We start from the raw sequence: 24,802 nt of genomic DNA on the forward strand, positions 1-24,802 counted from the left end.
GAATGTTCGCTTTCGTGACGTCATTGGGTTTACAAGGAACTTGCTCCACAATGATACTTAGGTTTAGGTCGATGGGAGCTCCTGATGAGCCTAGGCGAGGAGTACTCAGTCGCCTTCTGCACATTGGTGACCAACAAAATTCGCCACTGCAGAAGTTCAACTCTACCTGTCTTGTCTCAACTTAACTCAATCCTCAGGCACTGGCGAGTAGTGCAGAACAGCGAGTGTTGTGCGATGTATCGCAGCGGTTGTCCGCCTTTGTATCTTTAGTTACGCCCAGTCAGCACATCAGTCCTTTTCTTACAATGAATGGAAAAGGACTAATTAATGAATGTGCTTCGACAACCAACATTTTTAAGCAAAACTCTGGAAAGTTCTCAGATTGGCGAAATGATAAAATATAACTAGGCAAAGTTCTTTTTTTATGTGACGATAACACCACAATGAGTAGCCTACAATGTGCGTAACCAGTGGCGTATCTTGAAGTTGGCAGGAGAATACACGTGTAAGGTGCCTACTAACTATAATTCTGATGTTTTGTCACAACATATAAACAAATGGGGCACCCCATTATGAAGTCTCATTCGGTTTGTCAAGTAGGGTACAACTCTCTCAGTCGGCTATACTCCAATTCACGACCACAAAACAACGGCCGATTGCAACCAAATGTTGAAACTTTACGTTTGCCCCGAAAAAATTAAATCTTTTGCAAGTAATACAAAAAAGAGCCGATGATGATAGTGTTACAATCAATTAAAACATAAAACTCGTGAATACTTTACACTGATGAAGCAAATTTGGTCTTTTTTCAAAGTCTAGTCCAGGGGTGACGAACCTTTTTGCGGTCGCGGGCCACTTTGTCAATTACACATGAGTTATCGGGCCACACAACTTTTTAATCGTAACCTACTATGAAATCTTTTAGAAGCGACTCAAGATATTATTTATGAAAAGTAACAAACGGCAGATGAAAGTAATAAAACCCACACAGTTGAAATTACCTTACGCAGAATCGAAACGTACTGTACAACAGTAAAAAATAAAAACAAATCAACTTGAGCAAAAAGTATAGAGCAACAGTACTTGCACTGATAAGGAAGACAGTTTAATTTTCGAAGCGTTTGCTTTCATATGAGTATGATTTCTTCTTTTTTTGGCTCTATCCTGTTTGCTCAAGTTGACTACATGTTTCGACCATTATGCTCCGAAACAACAAATCAGTTAATGATATTTATTTTTCAAACAACAAACAAAAGCCCATACGAATCATACAGCTGAAGCTGTCTAATGCAGCATTGAAGCATAAAATATTAAAAAATAACACTGAAGCATTGAATTTTTTTGCTTAGTGGGATTTTTGGAAAGTTTTTTGCTTGACTAAGCGTTCAATATTAGGTCGAACAGACGACGTGGCAACTCTCAACTGGATACTAAGATTTTCATCTGTCAGCCTCGACCTGTAGCAAAGGAAAGGTGTAGCCTACCAGTAAAGACATAAAACAGCTTTGAGATGTCTTTTGTCTTTAATGCATGAGCGATTGTCAAATTATTTTGCGGGCCGCAAGTTCGTCAGCTCTGGTCTAGTCAATGTTAAAAGGGCCAGTTTTGCTCACTAGGCGTGCGGGTAAGAAGCAACTTAGCGTAAAAATGTGAAATTGTTATATCCAGGCTACTTGGTGTCGATGAAATCTTTGGCATAGGAAATGCAATAATTTATTGTAAAACGATTTTTTACATTTGCATAAAAAAGTTACGCTTTGGTCATCCTAAAATGACGTGATGTTGAGTAGCATAGCTTTCGGTGAGTTTTCCAATGTTTACTAGCTCATCCCTTCAAGATAGAGAAAATAAGGAATAAAAGCAAGAAAGTCCAACCGTGGAACATCACTCGTGTATTCCTGAAACAGAATATTATACTTTAGGCTCCACAGCATTGACGATTTTGGTAATCTTTCAAACCAGTAGGCTAAGCCAGGGCTTCCCAAACTGGGGGTCGCGACCCCTCAAAGGGTCGTGTAACGAACTTCAGGGGTCGCAGAAAGTATACCAAGTTGCACAAGGTACTACATATTAACACTTCTGTGCGAGATGCTGTGACAGTTATTAACTTTATTAAGAGTCGAGCACCACTCAATTGTATCTGCCCGTACTTTTGAAAATTTATGAGGTGAAATGGAATTGGAGTTAAAAACTCTTTTACTGCATCGTGAAGTGAGGTGGCTTTCAAAAGTCAATGCTTTAAAATGGCTTTAGAAAACCGAAATCGTGATTTTTTTCCAACAGAATAAAATTGAGTCTTGGTCCACCATTTTCGCAATAACATCTAGCTTTTGAAATTGTATCAAATGTCAGATTTGCTTGAAAAACTAAACGAATTTAATTTGTCCCTCCTTGGAGAAAACATCAATATTTTGCATTGAAATCTAAAATTGATGCGTTCATCAAAAAATTGAACATCTGGAAGCCAAAATTTCAAAATGATTTATCTGAAATGTTCTCACTTCGCCTACGGTTCCAACCTAAGCAACATTGAAACCGTCTTGAGACCTGCATTAACAAACACTGAGCCACGACTGGACTTGCTTTGTAGCAGAAACCAGTCACACTCATCACACTGAATAAATGTGTTTGCTTTTTTGTTTTGTTTCCAGTAGTGTACTCATATAGGCTTTGTTGTGATGGTCAGAAATAAATAAAAACAAACTGAACTGAGTGCCGGTAAACTGTGTTTGGTATTCGTTTGATCTAAGCTTTTCAATAAATAATTACAAATGTATATTTCGCACTGTTCGTCATTTTAATCGTAAGGGGTCGCGAAACATTTTAGGAGATTAAAAGGTGTCGCGAGCAAAAAGGTTTGGGAAGTCCTGGGCTAAGCAATATTTGTAGACTTGCCAATACTAAAAGTTTACGAAGACATAGAATTTCTGTTTCTTTAGGAAAATGTTTTGCTTTTAAATCTTTTACCGTAAGTGCACCTCATCTTGGAAAACAATTGATTTATACAAAATATTGAAGAAAATACATGATGGCCTATCCGAATAGGTTGTGTTTAGTGATCGATTTGCGAATGTAGCAACGTTTATCGTCAGGTTGAGAAAGCCGTTTTAAAATTTAATCCTGATGGTAGTGTCGCGCATTTGTAAAGGCACTGAGACAGACCCGTTCACCAAAGTTGACAACGTGAAATTTTTGCTGGTTTTTGCTAGTAAATTACTCCACCCAATAGGTTCCGCGTAATGAAGATGTCCTTGAAACGAGTTTTTCAAGCGCACACGTCGATAGATGAACCATCGTTTCTTGACAGTGTCTCTTCTTAAAATGAGTGCTTATTTACTGACACATCAGGGCGGACATTCAGGGGCGCCGGAACGTTTTTTGACTGGGGGGGGGGGGAGCAGGATTATGAAAAATGGGCACTTTTGTTGCTGAAAGGCCAATTTATTTTAAAGTTTTAAAATAAGATATAGCGACAATGCTCATCCATCAGCTCATCATCGAGTAATGATGCAAGTGTCCGGTATACAAAGAACAATGGCACGGAAGGGCATCATGCTATGTTATGATGATGTGGACCAACCTACTGTGATACAGAATTTTGTGCCGTGAATATTATTTTGAGGCAGAAATGAAAGATTATAATTAGTCTAAAAGCGAATAGATGAAATTGTTATATCGTATTGCAAAATGTGCAGTAGCTTACATGAGCTTAAAAGAGCACCATTGCCCCCCTGCTCCCATCCACAGAAAATAGAAGGCAGGTAGAGCATCTTCCCTCCCCCCCGCTTCCGGCGCCCTTGCGAACTACAGTACACGAAGCGTGGAAACAAAGCAAACCCAGGTCTACAGAGAAGTGATGATGATGGCGTATGAGCGATCTTTCCAGGCTAGATTGGAGGGCAGGAAATCTTCAGCCACTTAGCAGTCTCGTTGTCCAGGACCCTCAGACCATGCGCACCGTGTGGAGGCCGGTGGGTTAGGCAGTGGTGGATGACATGGTCTGCGGTCTGTTCCGTGGCACCACACTCATATTCTGATGAAGGAGCCAGGCCCCACTTGTGCATGTCCGAACGAAAGCGGCCGACGCCAGTTCGCAGGCGGTTAAGCCTGACCCAGGCAAGCCTTGTGAGGGACATCCCTGGTGGGCGGGGATCGGCGTCGGGTATGAAGTCACGGAGCGTGGAGGTGTGATTTTGCCACTCCGTGTTTCACATGTGGTTCGTCCAGTGTGCCGCACTTAAACCAAGTTCTTCTGCATTTTTAGGTAGCTGTTGTGCGGCCGGCACAAGGGGGCGTCTTGATTTCAGCCGCTGCTTTATAGGTGGTGGTCGCTTGAATGTTGCATGGAGGAGATGGTCGGGGTCCAAAGCGCGGCGAGCGAGAGAAATCGTGGCTCCTTTACGGCGTAGCTCAGCGGGTTGGACGCCTGCTAGGATGGGTAGGCAGTCCGTTGGAGTGGGACGCATGCATCCAGTCACAGTACGCAGTGCGTCGTTGATGGCAGTATCAATCTGGTGGGTGTGAGAACTACGACACCAGATTGGCGCGCAGTACTCAGCGGTGGAATGAACAAGGGCTAGGGTAGCTGTGCGAAGAGTTTTAGCACCAGCTCCCCAGCCGGAACCCGCCAATCGCCTCTAAAGTGCGACGCGTGTAGATAGTTTTTTTGCGCAGTGGATTCAAGTGCCGGCGGTACGTGAGTGACCTGTCGAGGGTTATGCCGAGGTATGTTGGTTCCGCACAGTAGGGCAGGCGTTCCCCATCAATGTTGATGTTTATCTCACTGTTAAGGTGGAAGGCCGCCGACACTGTCTTTGACTTGCTGAGCTGTAGCTTCCATTTCTGGAGGTATGCTGATAGTGTTTGCATGTCTTGGCTGAGGTTCCTCTCCACTGACTGCCAGTTTCCTGCTGAGTGCAGGAGTGCCAGGTCGTCTGCGTAAGCATACTTCCTGGAGATGGTGGGGGGCAAGTTGTAGGTGTATATGTTGAACAGGAGAGGAGCCAAGACTGAGCCCTGTGGGACGCCGTTTTTAAGTCGGCGTAGTCTGCTTCGACGACCGCTACCGGTTGTGGGGGTAAAACTGCGGTTTTGCACAAGTTCCATCATCATATGGACCATGTGTCTGTCAGGGAGCAGACGGAATAACTTGCAGGTAAGGCCGCTATGCCATACGGTATCATAAGCCATACATGCCAATGCCATACATGTTGCAGCCCCAGTCAACGTGGTGGCAATTAAAATCGCCAGCATAGAGGCTGGGTGGGAGGAACACTGGGATGGCTGTTGGTGTTAAGCGTGAGGGTGGTGGCTTATAGACATTGATGATGTGATAGCCTGATATTTCTATGCATAGCCACTCTATCTCCGATTGAGCACTGGACTGGTTGATTGGCGTCCAGCTCAGTTGCTCATGGACAAACGTGGCGAGGCCGTGTTTCCTGCTGATGGTTGCGCCTGCGAGTGTGAAGTTGGGTAATATCAACTTATCCACAGATGTGCAGTGGGTTTCCTGGAGGAGAATAACGAGGGCCTGATGTTTTGTGGCCAGATACTCGATGATGCTGAGCTTGCTGGCCGTAATGCCCTCGGTGTTCAGCTGCAGTACGGTGGGTCGTCGGTACTTTTCGACAAAGGAGCTACCGCGCCCAGATAAGGGCGTTTCCCTATCCACCCTGCGCTGAGCCTGGGCCTGGTTTGCTCGAGTGTGACAAGCTTCGCTTCGCATATCTTTTTTTCTTAAAGATATGGTACTGACGGGAGGGACCACGAGAAGGTGCTTGTTCTTCCCCCCAGAGTCGAGGGAGAAGAGAGAAGAAGAGAAGTGATGTAAGTTTAATACTATCTGAGCCACACAGTAACGTAAAACTATTTAAACGTTTTGCCAAGTCTATGTTTACACAGCCACCGTTGACAGATTTCCTATACTTAAGTGTTTAGTTTGTTTCACCGATTACGTAGGCTAATGCAGAAAACTCAATCTTCAAGGTAAGTACCTTTTGCATGGTCTCCATGATTTGTATAGCCAACTTAGTATCGGGCTCTAGCTGGCGCTGGAGAGTCGTGCTGAGAATTTGAAGGAGTGCTCCAACGCCAATACGCCCTCTTCCGGTTCGATCGACAGAACTGAATAACTCCTGAAACCATAATGTACAATTACTCAGCAGAAATGGCAAATTAAGAAACAAAGGAAAAAATAAAATATTTTTAAAGTGAACCTATTTGTTTACAGAGGCATTGCATTCTTAACAGAAGTTGTACAGAGAAGTAGCCTACAAGACATACATGTCTACTTGCGGACCACACCTAATACATCGATTAAATCCTCATTTCATTGCATGTAACAAAACCAGGATTCTCAACAAACAAGCCACAACGAAATGAGCTTTCAATGTTTTACAATCTTCACACGATCCAGATTTAAACTGCTTATCAGTTTTGTTTTCTACTATCTATCATTGTTACAAATACTTTGACAACGTACATAGGTACATGTTATGTTGTCTTGTAGTTTTGTACCATTCGTCCCTGTGAATAATTTTGATAGAGACCTCCAAAAACAAAATAACGCATCAAGAAAGGAGCTTGACATACAAACTTTACGGTTAAGAAATGTTTTTTTTTTATATACCGAAACATATACCTCAAAGTCACCGAAACATTGATGTATAAATACAAGTTCAAAACATTTCAGTAGCAAGAAACAACAGGATGAAGTTCTGGGTGGTTGATTTAATAAAAATTGGACAATTTAGACAACTATATTTGTCTAATCCATAAAACTGAACTAAAACTTTGGTTATTTTGACCAAATTCGCAATATGATGCTGGTCTTCAAATTTTTAGTATTCTCAGTACTACTGCTAATTTTTTCCTAAATGTATTGCGATATTCTGGTCACAGATTTATCTACACATCAGTATTAAAAAAGAAAAACGATAAGTTGTCCTACAAAGCAAAAAGAGTGCTCAATAATAAATGAAATGCTAAGCAACGCAAACTCAAGTGAATGAATTTACTACTATCAAAGGACAAAGCAGCTTCAACCACCTGTGTCACCCCAGTCACCACAACCACGGCCTTTAGAAGATCCCCCCCCCAAAAAAAAAAAATTAGAACTATGAAATACCTTGGGTTTGTTCCAAACAAAACCCACAGAACAAATTGCAGAATCACCAGTAGAGCACCTCACACAAACTTCATTTAAGTCGCTTAACTACAATCAAACTGACTGATGTGCAGCCTGTCAACCCGCAATTCAGAGTCAAAAGCCTAACGTTATAGAAAAGCGAAATTTGCCACACGATCTTCGGCTAAACTTAAAAAATTTATAGACGTTTAACATACATGTATGAGTATAAATTTTCTTAACTCACTCAACAATTTGGAGAGCTTATTCTATATTTAGTATATGCATTTTTAGCACTTTGTTTGCAAAGGAAGGTACATATTGACTCTACCGGAAAAGTTTTTAGCTTTTAGCTACGCAGGCCATTTGCACGCTTGCATGTAAATCTTTCATTTTCATGCAAATAAATTAGGTTTTGATACCAACAAACGATTAAACTCAATTTCAGTATCAAATTTAATCCAATTTCCAGTATATGCAAGTTTCAAACTTGAGTGAAGTTTAAACTTGCTGAAAACTATTTTCCAATTACTCCAAGTTTGATTATATCACTGGGCTACTAACTAAGTCAGCAAGCCAGTCAAGTTTTACTTTAATTCAACATGATGAATTATTTAGACATTGAACCAATGTAAAATAGATTAATTTGCAGGCTTGGGAACTTTGTCCACACAAAAAAGAAAAACTATACCGTGTATTGCGTCATCGATTCTTCCAAAGTTGTAAAGTCGATTTGTTCGAACATTACTTGCACTGACGAGCTGAAAATAGAAAAAAATAGCTTACGTGTCATGTTGTTGTTGCAGTGTTGTTAAATGTCAAGCCGACAAACAATTTCTGTTGCATGTGTCAACAAAGTTCACTAGAAAATGTCTGGTAAAGATACAAATCACAATTTGACAGCTTTCAGGTTAATTCACAAAATTTGTGAAAGATTTCAACTGACTGAATTTTAACCTTCGGACAGAAAAAACGGCCATGTTGGAAGCTTAATCCTGGTAGTTTTGCTTACTTGCGATGACTTTGAACCAATAATACAAGACCAATTCAGCTAAGTTGACCACTTTCTCATTATTTATGGTTTCGGGAGAGAGTTTGCTTTCTTGTACCAAAGACAGGCAAGACACAACAGTACAACAGGTTTGAACATTATAACAATACATTTTACATAGTTATTGCATTTTTATGACTATTTTCAAATTCCTGATGAGGGCTAAGTTAAACCGAAAACGTTCGACTGTTAAAACTATTCGTAAAAATGTAAAATATATGATTATAATGCTCAACCCTGTTGTATTCTCATTATTTCCTTCATTGAGGTCCTTGAAATGCGTGGCTTAAGCGCAACCTCAAGATTTGAACCACAGTTGCTTCATTCTGCCGATTCTTTGTTTGCAAAAGCTGGGAATTCCATCGACTGAGCTACGACGACGTCTGACGACATTGAAACGATATAAAAAGGCAAGTTGTGCTAGCCGAGATCAGGGTGATTCAGCCCTTCACCTAGCTAGTCCCAATGCATTGGAATGCGTCGATGATTCATCAATGTTTGCATTTCCTGGCAGCTCTTTCAACCTTTATAATGGCGTTGCTAATTGCTGTGTTACAAAACAGTTTGCAACATGTATTTACTGCCTGTTGAAAGAAATAAAGCACCTTAAACCAATGTTGCCATACGTAGAAATTTACCACCATTAATTATCACAACTAGTCACCAAAACAATTTTCTCCTCTCCCACCCGAAATACTTTGATTTAATATTTCACACTCTGTTACAGCATTAGTTAATAAAGTTTTACGATTGATTAAGGCTAAAAATACTCTTAGAATGCGCAATTTTAAGGTAGTTTTTTTTTTACTAATTTCTGGAAGAACACCACCGCACCTCCCCTATATAGGTGCTCCGCCTTCGATGACTTGCTCGTTGCCGAGCATACTCACATTATGCAAAATACTCGTATGACACCCCTCCCAAATTCTGGCTACGCCCTTGAATAGACGTGACCAATACACTGATTTGCACTCAGTTGTAATTTATTGGATTCTATTTCGTTACTTATATTGTTGTTTGAAATGGTCCAATTAAACGTGGCTGATTAAGCAGGTTCAATGGTGACTTATGAAGCTACAGTACACGTTTTGTTATGTTGACACTGACTAATCAGTGCCAAACTTTGCGTAGGGACATGTAGGAGTTTTTGAATGACGCTTGTAGAGATTTAGCGATTTTTTTGTCTGGAAACAATGCCTAAACCTGTAATTGGTGAATCAGTAGTGATATTTACATGACGTTGCAAATGCAAAAGATACTGGAATTTTGACTAAGAGCCAACCCATGGCCACCTAAAGATACGGCCTGATTTGTCACATTTTGCATAAATTTCCAGGTTTTTCTAACTTTGGGCAAACGTTTAAATAAATTTTTCTAAAAATTAGATTTTTACGCTTTCTTTATTCTTTTCCCCAGATAACAGATGGCCATGGCCAACCAATCATTTTTCTTCAGTAAAAAATTTAAAACACTTACAAATCAGAGAATGGTATGACGCTTTTGCTATGAGGGCGGTGAAAAAGATTACAGGGCCAACTGCCGCCCTTGTACAGCATTGAGCAATAAGTGATTGGGCGAACAAAGCTTAGCCTACTCAAAAAATTACTGTAACTTAACCGCAGCATGCTGAACAGAGTTGTTGTGGTTTGTTGTATGTCGTTTCCCACAGACATCACCAGTCACCACGGCATAGTCCTTATCGAAGGATAGAATGATGTGGTAATGTTGCTTTTGTTTCAAATCGTTTTATTTTGAGCAGTCCCACTCTCTGAGAGAAATGGAAACAAAACATGTTTATTCGGACGTTTTTAATGTTGGTGGTTTCTGGTCAGTAAAAAGTTAATCTGTACCTAAGCAAAGACAGTGGGTACTTTAGTGAAGAGCTTGGCTGGAATATTTCTTGAATGAAATAGAAAGCGATTCGTTTCGCATTGCAAAAACAACTTCTGCGAGCGGTTAAACTAACCACCTAAAAAACGGGTCCAGGGTACTTTTGAATCTGGGCCTGAGATAGTTTTAAGGGCCATGAAGCTTTTCCTTTTGAGGCAAGAAAATAGAGTAAAAACACCGCATATTGTGTTTTCTCCAGTGCATTTCCATCAAGTTCATTTTATTATAAAAATTACTTTTGCGTTTTGGGGAAAACTATTACTTTTCTCCAAGATGTCATTAATATTTCCCTTTGTGAAGAAAGGAGCGTTCTTCCCGGCTATCAGCACAAGGCTGAGCACTTACTATACTAGTACAGCGAGCAGTTGCGATTCGCTAACCATAACGGTATAGCTTCCACGCAAGCCATTCAAACCATTCAATCAACAATATGTTTTTCGGCAGCCGATTACTAATCGGATGCTACTCAAAGAAAATTTCCCTAATGGGTTGGGAAATATTTCAATCTACGAGAAACAAAAATATTTCCCTTTCTTAATTTTTTTAAATAGAACTGTATTTTTCAGTAGATCTTGTTTTAGGGGCCGGGAATGCTGTTGAGACCGGGCCCAAATTAGCCTCTCAACGGCTCTGAAATGTCACGAGCAATGGCTTTCGAAAATGAGCGAAGACAGGTAATCCAATGATTAATTTCTTTGGAAAGAGTGCGTCGTGGGAAACTGCTTCTCGCAATGACTACATTGAGCAAGAGATATCATGGTCGTAGTGAGAATTGAACTTGTTTTAAATGTGGTCCTAAGAAATGAAAAGGCAAACTAAAGATGGTAAACATACAATAGATGGACAGCAACACACAATGAAGTGAATCAAGCAGCTCTGACTTAAAGATGGCCCAAAGACTGCTATACAAATCAATTCATGAACAGAAATAATTCAACAGCTTGACAATGAGCAATGCAAATTTGATTCATCATCTTACGACGTCATGCTACGCCTCGCTGCAACAGTGGTCGATACTCGATAGCGAAAAGATGTGTGGTAAATTTATATTTATCTTACAATTTGGGTAGAGAGGTAACTCTTTTAAACCATAAACAAACATAACTCAGCAACAACACTACATTTAACATTATAAAAAACAAAAAGCGAACGTTTTCGGCTAGTCATACAGCCCTTTTCAAGCCTATAAGAAAATACATATTAAAAGAAATGCTAAAGAATCATATAGTATCACAGCAAAAATATGATCAAATCTAAACATTTGAGAAACTGTCTTGCTCACACAACAAGATAACTGAAAATTACACAGAACAACGGGTCAAGTATTTGAGAAGAAAAAATTAATTAATTGTTCAGAAAAGGAATCAGGCAGAATTGCGCAAAATTGACAGAAGCACAACACGAGATAGTGACACAAACGAAGCAAATGCGAGAAGCACAAGACGTGATAATTTAATCAAAAACTGTTAAAAGATCCGCCAGCAAATAATTGCCTGTTGAGCCCTGGGTTTAAAGATTTGATGATCAATGCCTCGTGAATCTTGATGTCGAACTCGGACAAACACTTTAGCATTTCTTTTAATATGTATTTTCTTATAGGCTTGAAAAGGGCTGTATGACTAGCCGAAAACGTTTGCTTTTTGTTTTTTATAATGTTAAATGTAGTGTTGTTGCTGAGTTATGTTTGTTTATGGTTATATTTATCTGCCTGCAAGCTCATTATTCAAACGCTAAGAATGCAGGTTACCAGGTTTGGTGAAAGGTCTAAGAATCACGTAGATAAGCAAGTAGTTTCACAAAATGCTTAGATCGAGCAGCTGAAAGGTTATTTGCTGGATGTGATGTTGTTCTTCAAGTAAAAGTTGTAGAATGCTGAAGAAAATTGACTGTTGACCTGGCAAATGGACTTGCCGTGTTGTTGCGACAGCAGCTGACACAGCAATACAGGTTTGTTGACGTTTGCAATTCCATGGTTGTGCAATGAAGTGAAGCGAGAGAAAATGAATTAAAAAAGACAGTTGCCAAATCACTTCCCTCATACTATCTGTTGTTTGTACAGACAAAGAGCAAAGTCCGTTTGGCCACAAGTGCTGTCGATTGAAGTCCAGAATTTTTGTTTTATTTCTTGACATTGTTTTAATGTCTAGCAATGTTGAGAAACAGTCGCTTATAATCGACAAAAACTAATTCAGAAAAATTTTCATGCCAGGATGTTTTTTTGCAACATACTGTAGGTCTGACATCTAAATTTAGCTGAAAGGAAACAGACAAAACTGCAGAACCTTATGAACCTGTTAAACATGTTTCGTATCTAGCCTCATATTTTTACTACTGTAGAATGTAGAATCTACTGTAGAATGTAGAAAACAAATATTTAAAGTATGCTATCTTATAGTGAGATGTAAATGAAGTGTTTTAATACTGTATGTGTTGCGATGACAAAAGCACCAAGAACAAATGTTGTTTGCTGGATTTTGAATTTGTGCAAATAGTTTGAGAATCGTGAGAATATTTTGAAGTACGGTATATCCTTTTGTTACAAAAATCGTTGTCTTGACTTTTCATTTTAAATCAAATTCTTAGTGGAAATTTCATTTCGACCAAAAAATTGCTTCTAAAAGCCCAACTTAGCACTTTCTGGTGTATTTTTAATCAACGGAAGCATGAACCCGTCTTGCACCTACTTGTATTTGTGCTGAAGAAGACATGGAAAATTCCCTGCACTCAATATTGATCTTGTTTCGCAATGTCTTCTAACGTTGAATACACAAAAACAAACTCATTGGTGAAATAAATCAAACGATTAGATAATGTTACGTAAGATTGCCATAAAGTTGCCCACGACATGTTTGATGCGTTTTGGGATTCAAATCGGGTTGCTTAGCTGTGGTCGTTTAGTAACATCAGATATGCGACTGCAATTACGCAGAAACGTTAAAACAAATTACAGTCAATACAACCTTTGGACTGCTGGTAGATAAGTACAATGGCAAGTTAAAAGTTAAAGATTACATTGTTGGTAAACCAAATCCTCTTTGCAACAAGCGATTATGCTCGTTAAGCTGGTGTTACACAACGTTAGAAGAATGATCAGCAATTCGACATATTTGTCTAAAATAAAGAGTTAGCACATAAACTAATGGGAAAAAAGAGCCGTGCAGCTCAACAGCACTGCTGCCTTTTATCTTCATAAAGGAAAGGCAATCAAAACCTCGAAAGTCGAACCAATAGTTGTAAACATGAATGGCGCTTGCACGTACAGCGCATTCAGGTTGCCAACCGAGCATTACGTGAAGGTGAGAAAGGCTACTTCGAGCTGAAAAGAGTTCATGACTGAACAGCTTCTACACAAGTACAGTGTTAATTCAGGAGAGCTCAGAAAATATAATTGTTAGAGTACGATGCAGTCTTAATATGTTTTCGAAATGTAGTCATCACAGTAAGCATATTTATTCTTGACATCCCCACAGTGGCTATTGGTACAATCAAATGTAAAGAAACAAAGGATACAATCACAAGTGCATTTTGTCATAACGATAACTTACAAGTAAAAAAATGGATTCCTTCGCTTTTCATTGTGCTGTCAAACATCACAGGTCAACAACCATCCTACCACGCAAAAAAAACTTTCAAAGCTTAGAATTAGATGTTTCCACTTCTTTGTGCCATGCATGTTTTCACACCAGATGTAGTCCACATACCAGGTGCAGGAAACAGACATCCGGCGAGAACAGAAACTATCCTAGACAGCAAATCAGTCTTTTTTAGATTGATTTAACCCCTGCCGACGTTGCATCAATGTAAAAAACGACTGATTTGCTGTCTGAGTTAGCCCGTGCCTACATAAGGGACAGTGCTACTAACCTATATTATAGGACAATTTGAAAGCGAAAGCATTTGAAGTCGGTTTAGAACAGTGATTCTCAACCTTTTTTCTTTCGTGGCCCACTTTTGTTTGCATAAAAGTTCTGTGGCCCATTCAGTTTTTATGTAAGAAAAAAAATTACAAAAAAGGTTTATAAACAAAAAGCAGCAAAACATTGCCTTTGGAATGTTACTGGAATCCCCTTGTTGAATCCAGGCGCTGACGCTTCACAGTATTTTTTTTCGTTAAAAAAAATTCACATCTTCATCCTTCTCCTTGTAATTTGGATGACTAAGAACTTTACAACATAATACGCATTGTCCTCTTTCTTTTCTGTTATCAAAAATTGATGTAGGCTGCAGGGGCGCCGGAACGATTTTTGACTGGGGGGGGGGGGGGGGGCAGGATTATGAAAAAAGGACACTTTTGTGGCTGAAAAGCCTTTTTTTTAAAGTTTTAGGCAAAGAACAATAGCACAGAAGGGCATCATGCTATGTTATAATGATGTAACATACTGTGATACAGAATTTTGTGTGGTGAATATTATTTTGAGGCAACAATGAAAGATTATAATTAGGCTAAAAGCGAATAGCAGAAATTGTTATATTGCAAAATGTGCAGTAGCTTACATGACCTCAGAAGGACATCATTGTCCCCCTGCCCCCCCATCCGCAGAAAAATTGAGGGCAGGGGGCTTTCGCCCCCCCTGCCCCCCGCTTTCGGCGCCCCTGGTAGGCTGCATACTTAATGTAATTTTTATCAAACTTAAAGATTCAAGTACTGTATTGTCAATTCCTCCCCAAATAATCCACAAAATAAAATGCTGCAAGTAGCCTACTAAAAAGCGGATCTGCAGAAGTTCAACAATTAAGGCTACCGCTTATAAAGATGGCTTAATTGTAACCACAAACTAGTAGTCTATTACATCATAAAGTGTTGTAAAAACTGAGTTGATGTAAAACTGTACTGTATGTTGCAATACTTAGATAGAATGATGATTGCCACTTTGTAGCTAAAAACAGCAGCATCATTAATTGTAACTAAACAAACACACAAGTGTAAAATTGACTATAGCCTAGTGACAAAAATGAAACAAAATGTTTCAATAAATCTTTCAGTTTTTAAAATATGTCTGTGGCCCACTCAAAATGCTTCTATGGCCCACCAGTGAGCCATGGCCCACTGGTTGAGAACCGCTGGTTTAGAAAGTGTATGTGCTTCTACTAGGCCAGTACAAACAATTTCATGTTGAGTGAAAAGTACAGAACAAAATTATTATGAGCTCTGCTTTTGGTTTGATGATGATGCAGTAGGTTATTTCACGCCGACGTGTGATATTATAATATGCTGTTGTATTAGGCTTAACGCACAGTGGACTGTATTAGGATTTGCGCACAGTTAGCAGAAATACGTTCAACCAAAAAGGAAAGCTCACAAAGACCTTTGTTTTTAGAATCTGAATTTGCTGTACAGTATGTAAATGACTAACCTACGAAGTAGATTTACTATGTAAAGCGAAATGGAAGTTTCCGAACGACTACAAACAGCCAACGATGACTTAACCGAACTCAATGGAAAGAAAGTCAAGCTTGGACGTGAGAGAAATCGCCTCAATAACCACAAGCAGGTAAAGAAAATGTTCATAATTGTTTTGTAACTTTTCATTTGTTGCTTTGGTGATTCAAATCAGTAGGCTACACTTTTGTTCAGCTGCTTTTCTGAATGCAAAACTTAGCATCTTGGCATAAGAATTAACATTTTTAAGATGTCGAAAAGATTTGTTGTAAACTTGTAAAGCAATGCAAAAATAACATAACGTTCAAGATGCTTGGACAATATAAATCACTTCTCTGAATACAGACAAAAAATTATTATCAATACAATTAAATCACGTGACGAAGGCCTACAATCAAAAGTCCAGAATTGGAACATGCGTGGTATAAGAAAAGAACAGAATTTTTTCTGGATTTAATCACTGGGCTCAGTGGGCTGGGTTTCATATCATAAACATCATCAAGTCCACGCAATTTGTAGCTCACAGTCAGAAGTCTATACCTAATGTCTACAAACCAACAGCTCAGTTTGTGTAAATGGAATGATGTATATCTCAATTTCTATCTATGGATAACAATTACTGCGGAATATATATAACTCATACTGGCCAGGACTGTGAGGGCGGAAAAACCAACTAAGCAACGACTTTGAACCGACATTCTCCATTTTGCCTAATCTAATGTTGCACCAGTGGTGAGAGCCGTGGTACGACGTACAAAAGGGCGCTGGTTCGATACCGCTCAAAAACAGTCGGCTGCTTCTTTGGCAAGACACTTATCGGCATGCCCAAAGGATAGACACGAAGATTGGCTTTCTTGTCCTTCCATCCAATTACTTTAAATTTTGCGAGATACGATAAAAATTATACGTTGAGTTGTTTTACAGGTGTTTTTGGCTGAATTACAACGGATTGACCTCGAATTAGAAACTGTGGAAACCGAACTTGAAGAAGTAACAACCCAGTGCAATTCTGCTAGATGGCGTATCGCACATCTACGCATGCGACGTTTTTTCCAAGTCTCTTTTCAATGCCTGTACCACATCTACACTCTTCTTTCGTTAATTTTGGTCAATGTTCTTTATGCACTGTATGTTGTACTCCTAACCGCTGCCAAACTGGCTAGAACAATCCTGGATAGTCAAATTGCCAGTTTTTCTTCAAAAAAAGATAATCTGGACGACTCCTTGTCATGGACATAGTTTTTTTGCGGGCAAAAGCTTCTTTTTTGCATCGTTTCAACGTCCAGGGACGTTAAAACAATGAGAAAAGGGCAACTTTGGTTGAAGATTTCCAGAATAGTCAGTTGTTTTTCATGGAAAACAAGTTTTACCCACGTTGAATCGTTGTAAAAATGAGCTAACATTCCTGTTGTGGTTTACGTATGCTTGTTAATTTAGAACCAAAGCCAAGGTTCCCAAAAGAACATTTGCAAAATTTGTATTTTATTTGTCAACTTTATGTGATTGTGCATTAGTACTCATCAGTAGGTTATAGCCTTTATGTTCGTAGTTTGTATTTTTTCGTTTGTTTTTTTGTTTTCTGTTCTAATATCCATTTTTAGCGTTTTGTAAGTGCAAATCAGAGATATATCGAAGCACAAAGCTGTGCTTATGTGCATTGAAATTTGCTTTGCAAAAGCAAAAGTGTGAAAAGTTGTGTAATTGCCATGTTTTTTATCACGCCTTTACCGCTCAGTGTTATAGATAGAACTAAGATTTCAATTTTGACTACAATTTTTTTTTTTGCGACAAAGTAAGACACGATTTAAGTCAGTACCTGTCAGCGATGTTGTGATCTACAGATTTATTGCCTGTTTGAAATCAGAGTTTATACCAAAAACCGTTTTGGTTGTACCTTATTTTGAAACATGAAGTAAATTATATAACATAACATTTACAAAAATTATATAACGTAAAAATTTGCTTCTGATGAAAGCAAAATCTTTCAAAGTGGAAAACTTAAGTTTTTCCTAAAGTTGATTGATTTAACGTCTATTTGACGGTGGCAAGCCATTCTTTTTGTGGTAGAATGTTCATGGCGAGTACTATATGTGCATGTCTTCATATTTTAATGCAATTTTTTTCTTTCTGTTGATCTGCCAAATGCAACAAATCTATTGTTTCTCCGAGACCTGCTCTGTTTAATCAGCTTAAGCTTACTGAAGTGCAGAGTCATTTTAGCAAACTGCGTTCTTTGATTTAAATAATTTGCAACACACCAACGGAATGTTTAAACATCGCATAACCCCTCGAAAGTTATCAGACTCGTCGTATTAACCAAGAAAAGTTGATGACGTGTCATATTACCTAATGGGATAAAGGAAAAGCAATAAGATGGCGCCATACGCAATTCGAATATTTCCAAATGTCAGTGAAAAATAAATTGAGAAATCTCCAACACACCTGAGGCCAAGCAATCGATGCGCTAATGACGTCATGGCGACAAATTCATCTCGCCCAAACGAACGGTTTTGCGTCGTGACGTTGTACAAGCTTTGAAGGAAGCCTCGCTGGCTTTCCAGAAGGCCGGCTGGGCACACCGATATCAACTGGTCGAACGCGATGTGACTAAAATCAATATTTTGTTAATTGTTACTTATGACAGACGAATTTGTAACATTTCGTTTGACCAATCCAGAGATCAATTTATATTTTCAATTATTTTTCCAGTGAACTGCATGATTTTTTCACAAAGTTATTTTAAGAACTTATTTTGCAAATTAATTTTTGAAAGAAATTTCAAATGCTTTGAGCATATGACAAACAGACCCACAAAGCAATAATAAGCAGAAGTTAATGAGTAACTTGAAACAAAAACAAACAAACAATAAAACTCACCCTTTGTTTTCCTTATCTAGTTGCAAGAACTGGTTTGTTAGTTTTGCAAACTCTTCAGTTGTGGTGATCGAATCGTCAACTGCCGATGCTGAAATCAAGGGATTGAACTGTCCTTTTACGTCAGGGCTAGCGCTAGGTGCCGCCATTGAGCGAGATCTTTCTACAGGAGTTTCAGCTACCAAAGGCGATGGTTGTTTGGGCATTCTTGAAAAATAACCAATGATTAGCTTTAATAAGCTGTACAAACATAGTTTTTGACTCTGGCAGTTCAATCTATATCAGGCTATAGAAAGCTGTACTAGAAACGTCAAGTCCCCAGCTCCAATGCATCTAAACGTTTGAAAAGTCTTGACAGTAAATATAACTGTTACGCTTTTTTGGTCAACCAAAGCAACAAGTTTTATTCTCGAAAAACAAGCTAATTGTTCCAAGCGATCAAATTGTGATGCAATAAACATATTTCTTACTTATCTGCCATATCTTCCTCAACAGGAATAGGTTGTGGTTCAATAACTTCAATTGTTTCCACTGGCTCATGCATCTTCATGATCTTGTCAAAAATAAAATAAATCACTAAAACTTTCAACAATTTTTCTCCACCCACATCCAACAGGTAGGCAACATGCGTGTCAAACGAAGAAACCGTCTTTTTAAAGTTTTCGTTGTCTGTGGTTAATTCTCTTATTACAGAAGTGGACAAGGTAAATGTTGACCGCTGCAATGTTAGAGCTAACATTTTGGTGCGCAAGAGTGTTTTTATTTTTAATTAAAACGTTTTGAGTTGGATAAGATGTAGAAAAAAATCGATTTAAATTTTAAAAGCTTTCTTGAAGTAATGTAGTTATACATATTTTCATTAATTTTAGCAATGCGTGTTCAATAGGGTGGCTCGTTTTTGAACTTTTTTTTTTAATTCTCTCGGGGTAGTGGGGAAATGGTGCCAATGAGTGAGAAAACAATCATGACAAAATTTGAGATTCGTAACAAATTGTCTTCAACCTCCTCATGGGGCCCAAAAATCGAAAAATGGGGTCAAAAACGCATTTTTTTTCAAAAATATTTTTAGTTTGGGTAGATACAATATTGTTTAGATATATCTAAATAACCTAAAAAAATAATTGAAGTCATTTGAACTATTCCTTCAGCTTCCTCACAGCTTTTGAAAATTTTCATTTTGCTGAAAATTTCGCATTTTTGTTTGTGGTTACATAACTACAAACTTCGTCAGTGACATAAATTCAAATAAAAGACGTCACTTTTTCCTACCAAATTAACCCAATTTCATTAAAAAATGACGCAACAGCTCAGGGCAGGTCTATAAAGAGAAATACAATGACGTTTTATAGCTGGCAAAATGTCTAACGCAATTATGTATCATGTAACCACCCACAAAAAAGCGAAATTTTCAGCAAAATGGAAATTTTCAGAAGCTGTGAGGAAGCTGAAGGAATAGTTCAAATGACTTCAATTTTTTTTCTTAGGCTAATTAGATATATCTAAACAATATTGTATCTACCCAAACTAAAAATATTTTTGAAAAAAAATGCGTTTTTGACCCCATTTTTCGATTTTTGGGCCCCATGAGGAGGCTGAAGACAATTTTTCACGTATCTCAAATTTTGTCATGAGCGTTTTCTCACTCATTGGCACCATTTCCCCACTACCCCGAGAGAATTTAAAAAAAAAGTTCAAAAACGAGCCACCTTAGTTTTCAATGACCTTGATCATGCATCGGTCTACAATTGGTCAGTGGTTACGAGCCCGGCTCAAGATCACGCGGCGCTGGTTCGACTCTCGGGGTGTACGCTTGAGCAACGCATTTCAGGACTGCCTCTCCATTCAGTGGCACCTAGTGAATGGAATAATTCTCCGGCCACAACACTTCAACAAACGGAAAACTTCACTCTGTCAATCTCGGTAGCCGGCCCTGCGTCAAGAACCTCTACAAGTATGCAAAACTACCAGGAATAACCTATCAAGGCTTTGTCAGTCCGAGGATAAAGATTCAAAACCAACCAACCAAATATAGTAACATAACCAACAAAAGGAAAAGGTTACAATGCCATAATGGTTTAAGACGTGCGTGAAAATACCTAACTGTAAGGCTTATGCATCGATGAACATTATTATAAACGGCCAACCTAACAATTCAAACCAGTAGATTAACTAGTTGAAAGGAAAAAACATAAGAGAGAAACACTAATTAGACAAAGACTACAAATTAATAGCTACTGTAACTTAACGTATTTCACTGCAATAGATGTCTGGTTAAAGCTGAAATTTGAAAGGACTTGCAAAGCACTGAGTAAATTGACATAAATTTATTCCAATAGTTGTAGTCCAGTAAGAGCTAATTAGCCTACTAGCCAACCATTGTCAAACTAACCGGCGTTGGTTGCGGTGATGGCTCACGATTACCACTTAGTGTTGAACTTTCTACAATTGTTCTATCTGTTGGGTGTCTCGGTGTTGGAGATACAACTATTCCTGTAAAGACAAATATTAACAAGATCGTTTGATCATGAAACGACGTAAAATGACATATTTTCCCGGGTAGTTGTAGCCTTTACCTGGCACAGGCACGCTCTGAACCACAAGATCAACACTGGATTGTGGTGGAAGTTGAGGCCCGATTTGCTTGAACATAGGCCTATCACGTGACCTAGCCGTCTTTGATACGGTTCGTTGCTGTTTTTGACCATGAGGCAAAAGTGGTGGCGAGGTTGGTTTCATCGCGAGAGGATCACGATCCATGAGCAACGTTGTGGATGGAGGAGGTGGGTATGGTGGTTCCACCGGGGTTGGCTGTTTGACTGGTCGTTTTGTGTGGTGATGCCTGACAAAGAAAATGTGCTCTTTAATGTTAAGTTTATTACTATGTTCCAAAACATTGCACTAACAAAGCAAACAATTTTAATTTTGTTTAGACTGGTGTCAGCTTCACAAGATAATAAGCTTTCTAATCTAATTATAACCACTGGTCTTTAATGGTCGGAGACGAGATATCGACACAAACCCCCAGTCAGCAAATCAGTTATTTTTTACATTAGTATGACGTCTTTCGATTTAAATCCATGTAAGAAAGGATAGTTCCTATTTAGAGAAAATATTCGAAAAAGAATTTTCAAAATTGAATAGTTTTTTTAGCTTTTCAAAATTACGGGCTTTGTAACTTAGTAGCCTACAGAAAATTTCAGTAGATTCTCTTTACGTTCTGATTACAAATTGTACAAAAAAGTAAACCATCTTCCGAAGCTCTGTGATTATAAACTGCCGATGCTTGGAAACAATACAAATGTTGCAAAAAAGGTGTTACAGCTGTAGGCAACTTGGTGATAGACCACAAAGTACCTTATTTTAGTTACTAACTTGGGTAAATAATTTTACACTGTTCCTTTTATTCAAGTAACGTTATATCAATATCAACATACTCTGGAAGTCTAATTCCTCTACCGGTGTAGATATCTCTAGCAGTCGAAGGTAAAATTAATTCCTTCAGCTTTTGCACTTCAGCTTGAACGCTGTACCGTTCTCCTCGAGACATTTCAAAACCGTACAAATCAAACTTCTTCCAGCCCCACCTGAATATTAAAATTTTGTTATTGTGGCTACTAAGGGTGGTCCTTTATTATTGCTGCACAAGATTTTTCCAATCTGATCCTTCGAAAACGCTGTTTCAGTGGAACATTCCACTATACAAGTACATCACAATAAATTGGTGCTTGGTCGATCAACCTCATTATTGACTTGTGTTGTAATATTCATTCGATATTCATACATCATTCGTTCCAAATTATTTACCTTGTTAAAAGGATGACAAATCAAAATAGCACACTTTTGCAATCTGTAGCCTAAAAGCGTCAAATGAAAATGATATTAACAGCGCAAAAGAGTAGACTTGCTTGTACGCTAAAGCTTCTCTTTTTCTTTTTAAACCTCGAACTTTTTCCACCATTGCTATCTCAGCTTGGAGTCGTTGATTTTGTGTCAGTTCTTCAAAGAATATGGGCTTGTTGTTTGGATCAAACTGAAAAATAATTATTGTTTTTTCAAAAGACCTTACTATCTTTCGTTGTTGGGTGTCCAACTGTCCATTGCAGGAGAAACGCTCCTTTCTTCACACGTGCACATAGTGACATATTTGTTACCGAATTTGACCTTTTAAACATCAATTCAACGTCTGCAGACGCTGGGATTGCACATTACATTTTTTGATTATTAAATTTTAACACAACTCAGTTAATTGCAAAAACCTACATGAATTCCACAATCTTAGATATCACAATCAAAAGCGGATTTAGAGGGCACTTGATCACGTGCCCCTAAAAAATTGAAAAAATGCAGTTGTTAGTGATAAACTAAGAAAAATTTGTCAAAATTCGAACCAAGACTGCATGATATCCAAGCTGTAGTTAGCCCCTTTGATGCCAGGAAATATGCCTTTTTATTTATTTCTTACAATGCTTATTTGAAACCAAATTGTGGTAGGCTACCCCATTATTTTTTCTAAATCCGCTATTGAAGATAGCCTACTTTACTCTAAATGCCGTCATACAATGAATCGGCCGGTGTGGAAAGGCACTGGTTTGGTCTTGGCAGGAAGAGAGAAAGTTCGACCTCCGAAAGTGTCAAGATGTCGCCGCATGATGGGAACAGAGCGCAGTACCGTGGTGGATTGAAAACTTTTGTTCTGATCTGTGTATGTCGTTGGAGACAGGACCTGAAGCAATGAGGTTCTTGATCAATTGCAAAGAAGTTTGATTTTAGGCAAAAAAGAAACTTGCAAATAAATTTCTAACCGTTTATAGTCAATCTATCGATAGCAGTTCGTCTGAAATATGTTAAGAAAAACTACAATGTATAAATTATGGTACAGAGAAGAGATAGAACAAATTAAATCTTGCGTTAGGCTGTACATAGCCTACTACCATAATATTAACACACAGCTTGATCAATGATCATCCCACGGTTTGTTTTCGACCAATGCGAGTAGTAAAAATTTAAACTTGTTGAACTCCCTGGCAAAGTGCTGTTTTCAATGTACGTTATTCAAATGACAAAGCACACGTACATCAATGTCTTATATCGGATTCAAATACATTTGTAACTCATCAACTGATCTAGTATCTTACAGTTACAGGTTCTTTATACGAATCTTCTCTATGAATGTCTCTCCAGGCGGACGTGCTCTTTGTTAAAGGAGGAAACCGCTCTTCTCTCCTCCTGAAACATAGGCTAAATAATTAGGCTAACACACGGTAAAAAATATGCAGAAACTGTGGCTGCCAATTGTAACACCAGCTCTTGATTAACCGTTACATGTTTGCATCAATAAAGCTATTGATCAAAAACCCAAACCTAAAATAACCTATTATAAAGCAGTAGCCTACCGTAATCCCAGTTCCTAAAATGCCATTGCCTATAGTTTCAGTTTCATGCAAGAACTCATAGCAATTTTTTTCTGCTTAGGTTATTTGCAAACCAAATAGGTATGCACTCACTTGATCTTCCAAGAGCTAACTCCTCTGTTGTGTGGCGTTGGGTGAACTTTAGAGTGCGGGGTAAATGGGGGGAGCACCGGCGAATACTGCATCTTTAATGCCTGGAAAGCATAAAGACATGATCAAAATAACATGTTTAAACTTAATTGTTGGCATGCTTACATTGACTTTAAGCCTCAAAATTTGTAGTAATGAAATCGTTTCTGCCAAAACAAAAACTTGCTGAGTCTTGCTAATTTATGATCATCAGGTGTTTTGTACCTACTGTTTTTGTTTACCGCATAAAAAGTTTGTTGACGCAATTTTCCCCCTTTGAACTGCGCAGGCTGTATTTTTCTAGACTAATTTTTCCTTCCTAGCTTAAGCCTATCTGATTTGATCAAGCTTCTGCGACGGTCAGAAACCTTGTCTTAACACATTTTGTGTTGGGCCTCATTGAGTAAATCTAGCTTAGCCTTACAAAAAATTAAAATAATTTTCGCCTAAGAAACTTCGTTATTAAATGAATAGCCTGATTTCAAGTCAACTTACAGACGTGGAATCTGGAACTGGTGAAAATGTAGGAATCATGTTCATAATTATAGACAGCAGGTGTTTCCAACTTATGCAGAAAGACTTCCGATTTGTTCACTTTGATTATGCAATCTAGTTGTTAGCCAATATTCTAAAATGAAAGAATTTCTTGATAGGCTAAAGTTTTGAAAGCGATTTTATAGTTTAGGCTACAATAAAATACATAAATCGCTTATCGAATTTATCCCAAAACTAAACTTCTATAATTAAACTGTACCTGCAACATACTTCACCTAAGACAATACAAAAGGCGGGCAGTCCACTGTCAGACAAGGAGACCAGTAATATGATAGCTGCCTTGGTTCTCTCAAAGCAGGGTACTTCATATTGTCATTCGATTCCATTATCGAAGCTTTGTCATACAAGAAGCTGGCTTATTAATGGCTTCGATCGATGTCTTC

General features: G+C 38.5%; 2 protein-coding genes across 2 annotated transcripts; one reads left to right on the forward strand and one right to left on the reverse strand.

Moving 5' to 3' along the window:
• Positions 1-412: 412 nt before the first annotated feature.
• Positions 413-24,494, reverse strand: LOC145786679 (uncharacterized). The gene is made up of 14 exons (XM_082598391.1): positions 24,360-24,494; positions 23,829-23,929; positions 23,460-23,550; positions 22,883-23,047; positions 22,230-22,354; positions 21,759-21,908; positions 20,898-21,163; positions 20,714-20,814; positions 18,795-18,877; positions 18,328-18,531; positions 17,893-18,057; positions 7,821-7,890; positions 5,997-6,137; positions 413-1,898 (listed from the first exon to the last, which is right to left on the reverse strand). The coding sequence occupies exons 1-14, from the start codon at positions 24,402-24,404 to the stop codon at positions 1,821-1,823; spliced, it is 1,785 nt and encodes a 594-aa protein (XP_082454517.1). The 5' UTR covers positions 24,405-24,494; the 3' UTR covers positions 413-1,820.
• On the forward strand, positions 15,393-17,618 carry LOC145786680 (uncharacterized). Its single transcript, XM_082598392.1, has 2 exons — positions 15,393-15,562; positions 16,375-17,618. The coding sequence occupies exons 1-2, from the start codon at positions 15,455-15,457 to the stop codon at positions 16,687-16,689; spliced, it is 423 nt and encodes a 140-aa protein (XP_082454518.1). The 5' UTR covers positions 15,393-15,454; the 3' UTR covers positions 16,690-17,618.
• Positions 24,495-24,802: the final 308 nt, after the last annotated feature.

This window comes from Aplidium turbinatum, chromosome 17, assembly GCF_918807975.1.
Source record: "Aplidium turbinatum chromosome 17, kaAplTurb1.1, whole genome shotgun sequence".
In the NCBI taxonomy this organism is placed as follows: domain Eukaryota; kingdom Metazoa; phylum Chordata; class Ascidiacea; order Aplousobranchia; family Polyclinidae; genus Aplidium; species Aplidium turbinatum.

Excerpts from the sequence above, each read along its gene's own strand:
- LOC145786680 (XM_082598392.1), top strand. The coding sequence starts at position 15,455 with ATGGAAGTTTCCGAACGACTACAAACAGCCAACGATGACTTAACCGAA. Across the intron at positions 15,563-16,374 it reads GCCTCAATAACCACAAGCAG|GTGTTTTTGGCTGAATTACA; the intron begins GTAAAGAAAATG and ends GTTGTTTTACAG.
- LOC145786679 (XM_082598391.1), bottom strand. The coding sequence starts at position 24,404 with ATGAACATGATTCCTACATTTTCACCAGTTCCAGATTCCACGTCT. Across the intron at positions 23,551-23,828 it reads GTTAGCTCTTGGAAGATCAA|GAGGAGAGAAGAGCGGTTTC; the intron begins GTGAGTGCATAC and ends CCTATGTTTCAG. Across the intron at positions 18,878-20,713 it reads CATCACCGCAACCAACGCCG|ATCATGAAGATGCATGAGCC; the intron begins GTTAGTTTGACA and ends ATTTTTGACAAG.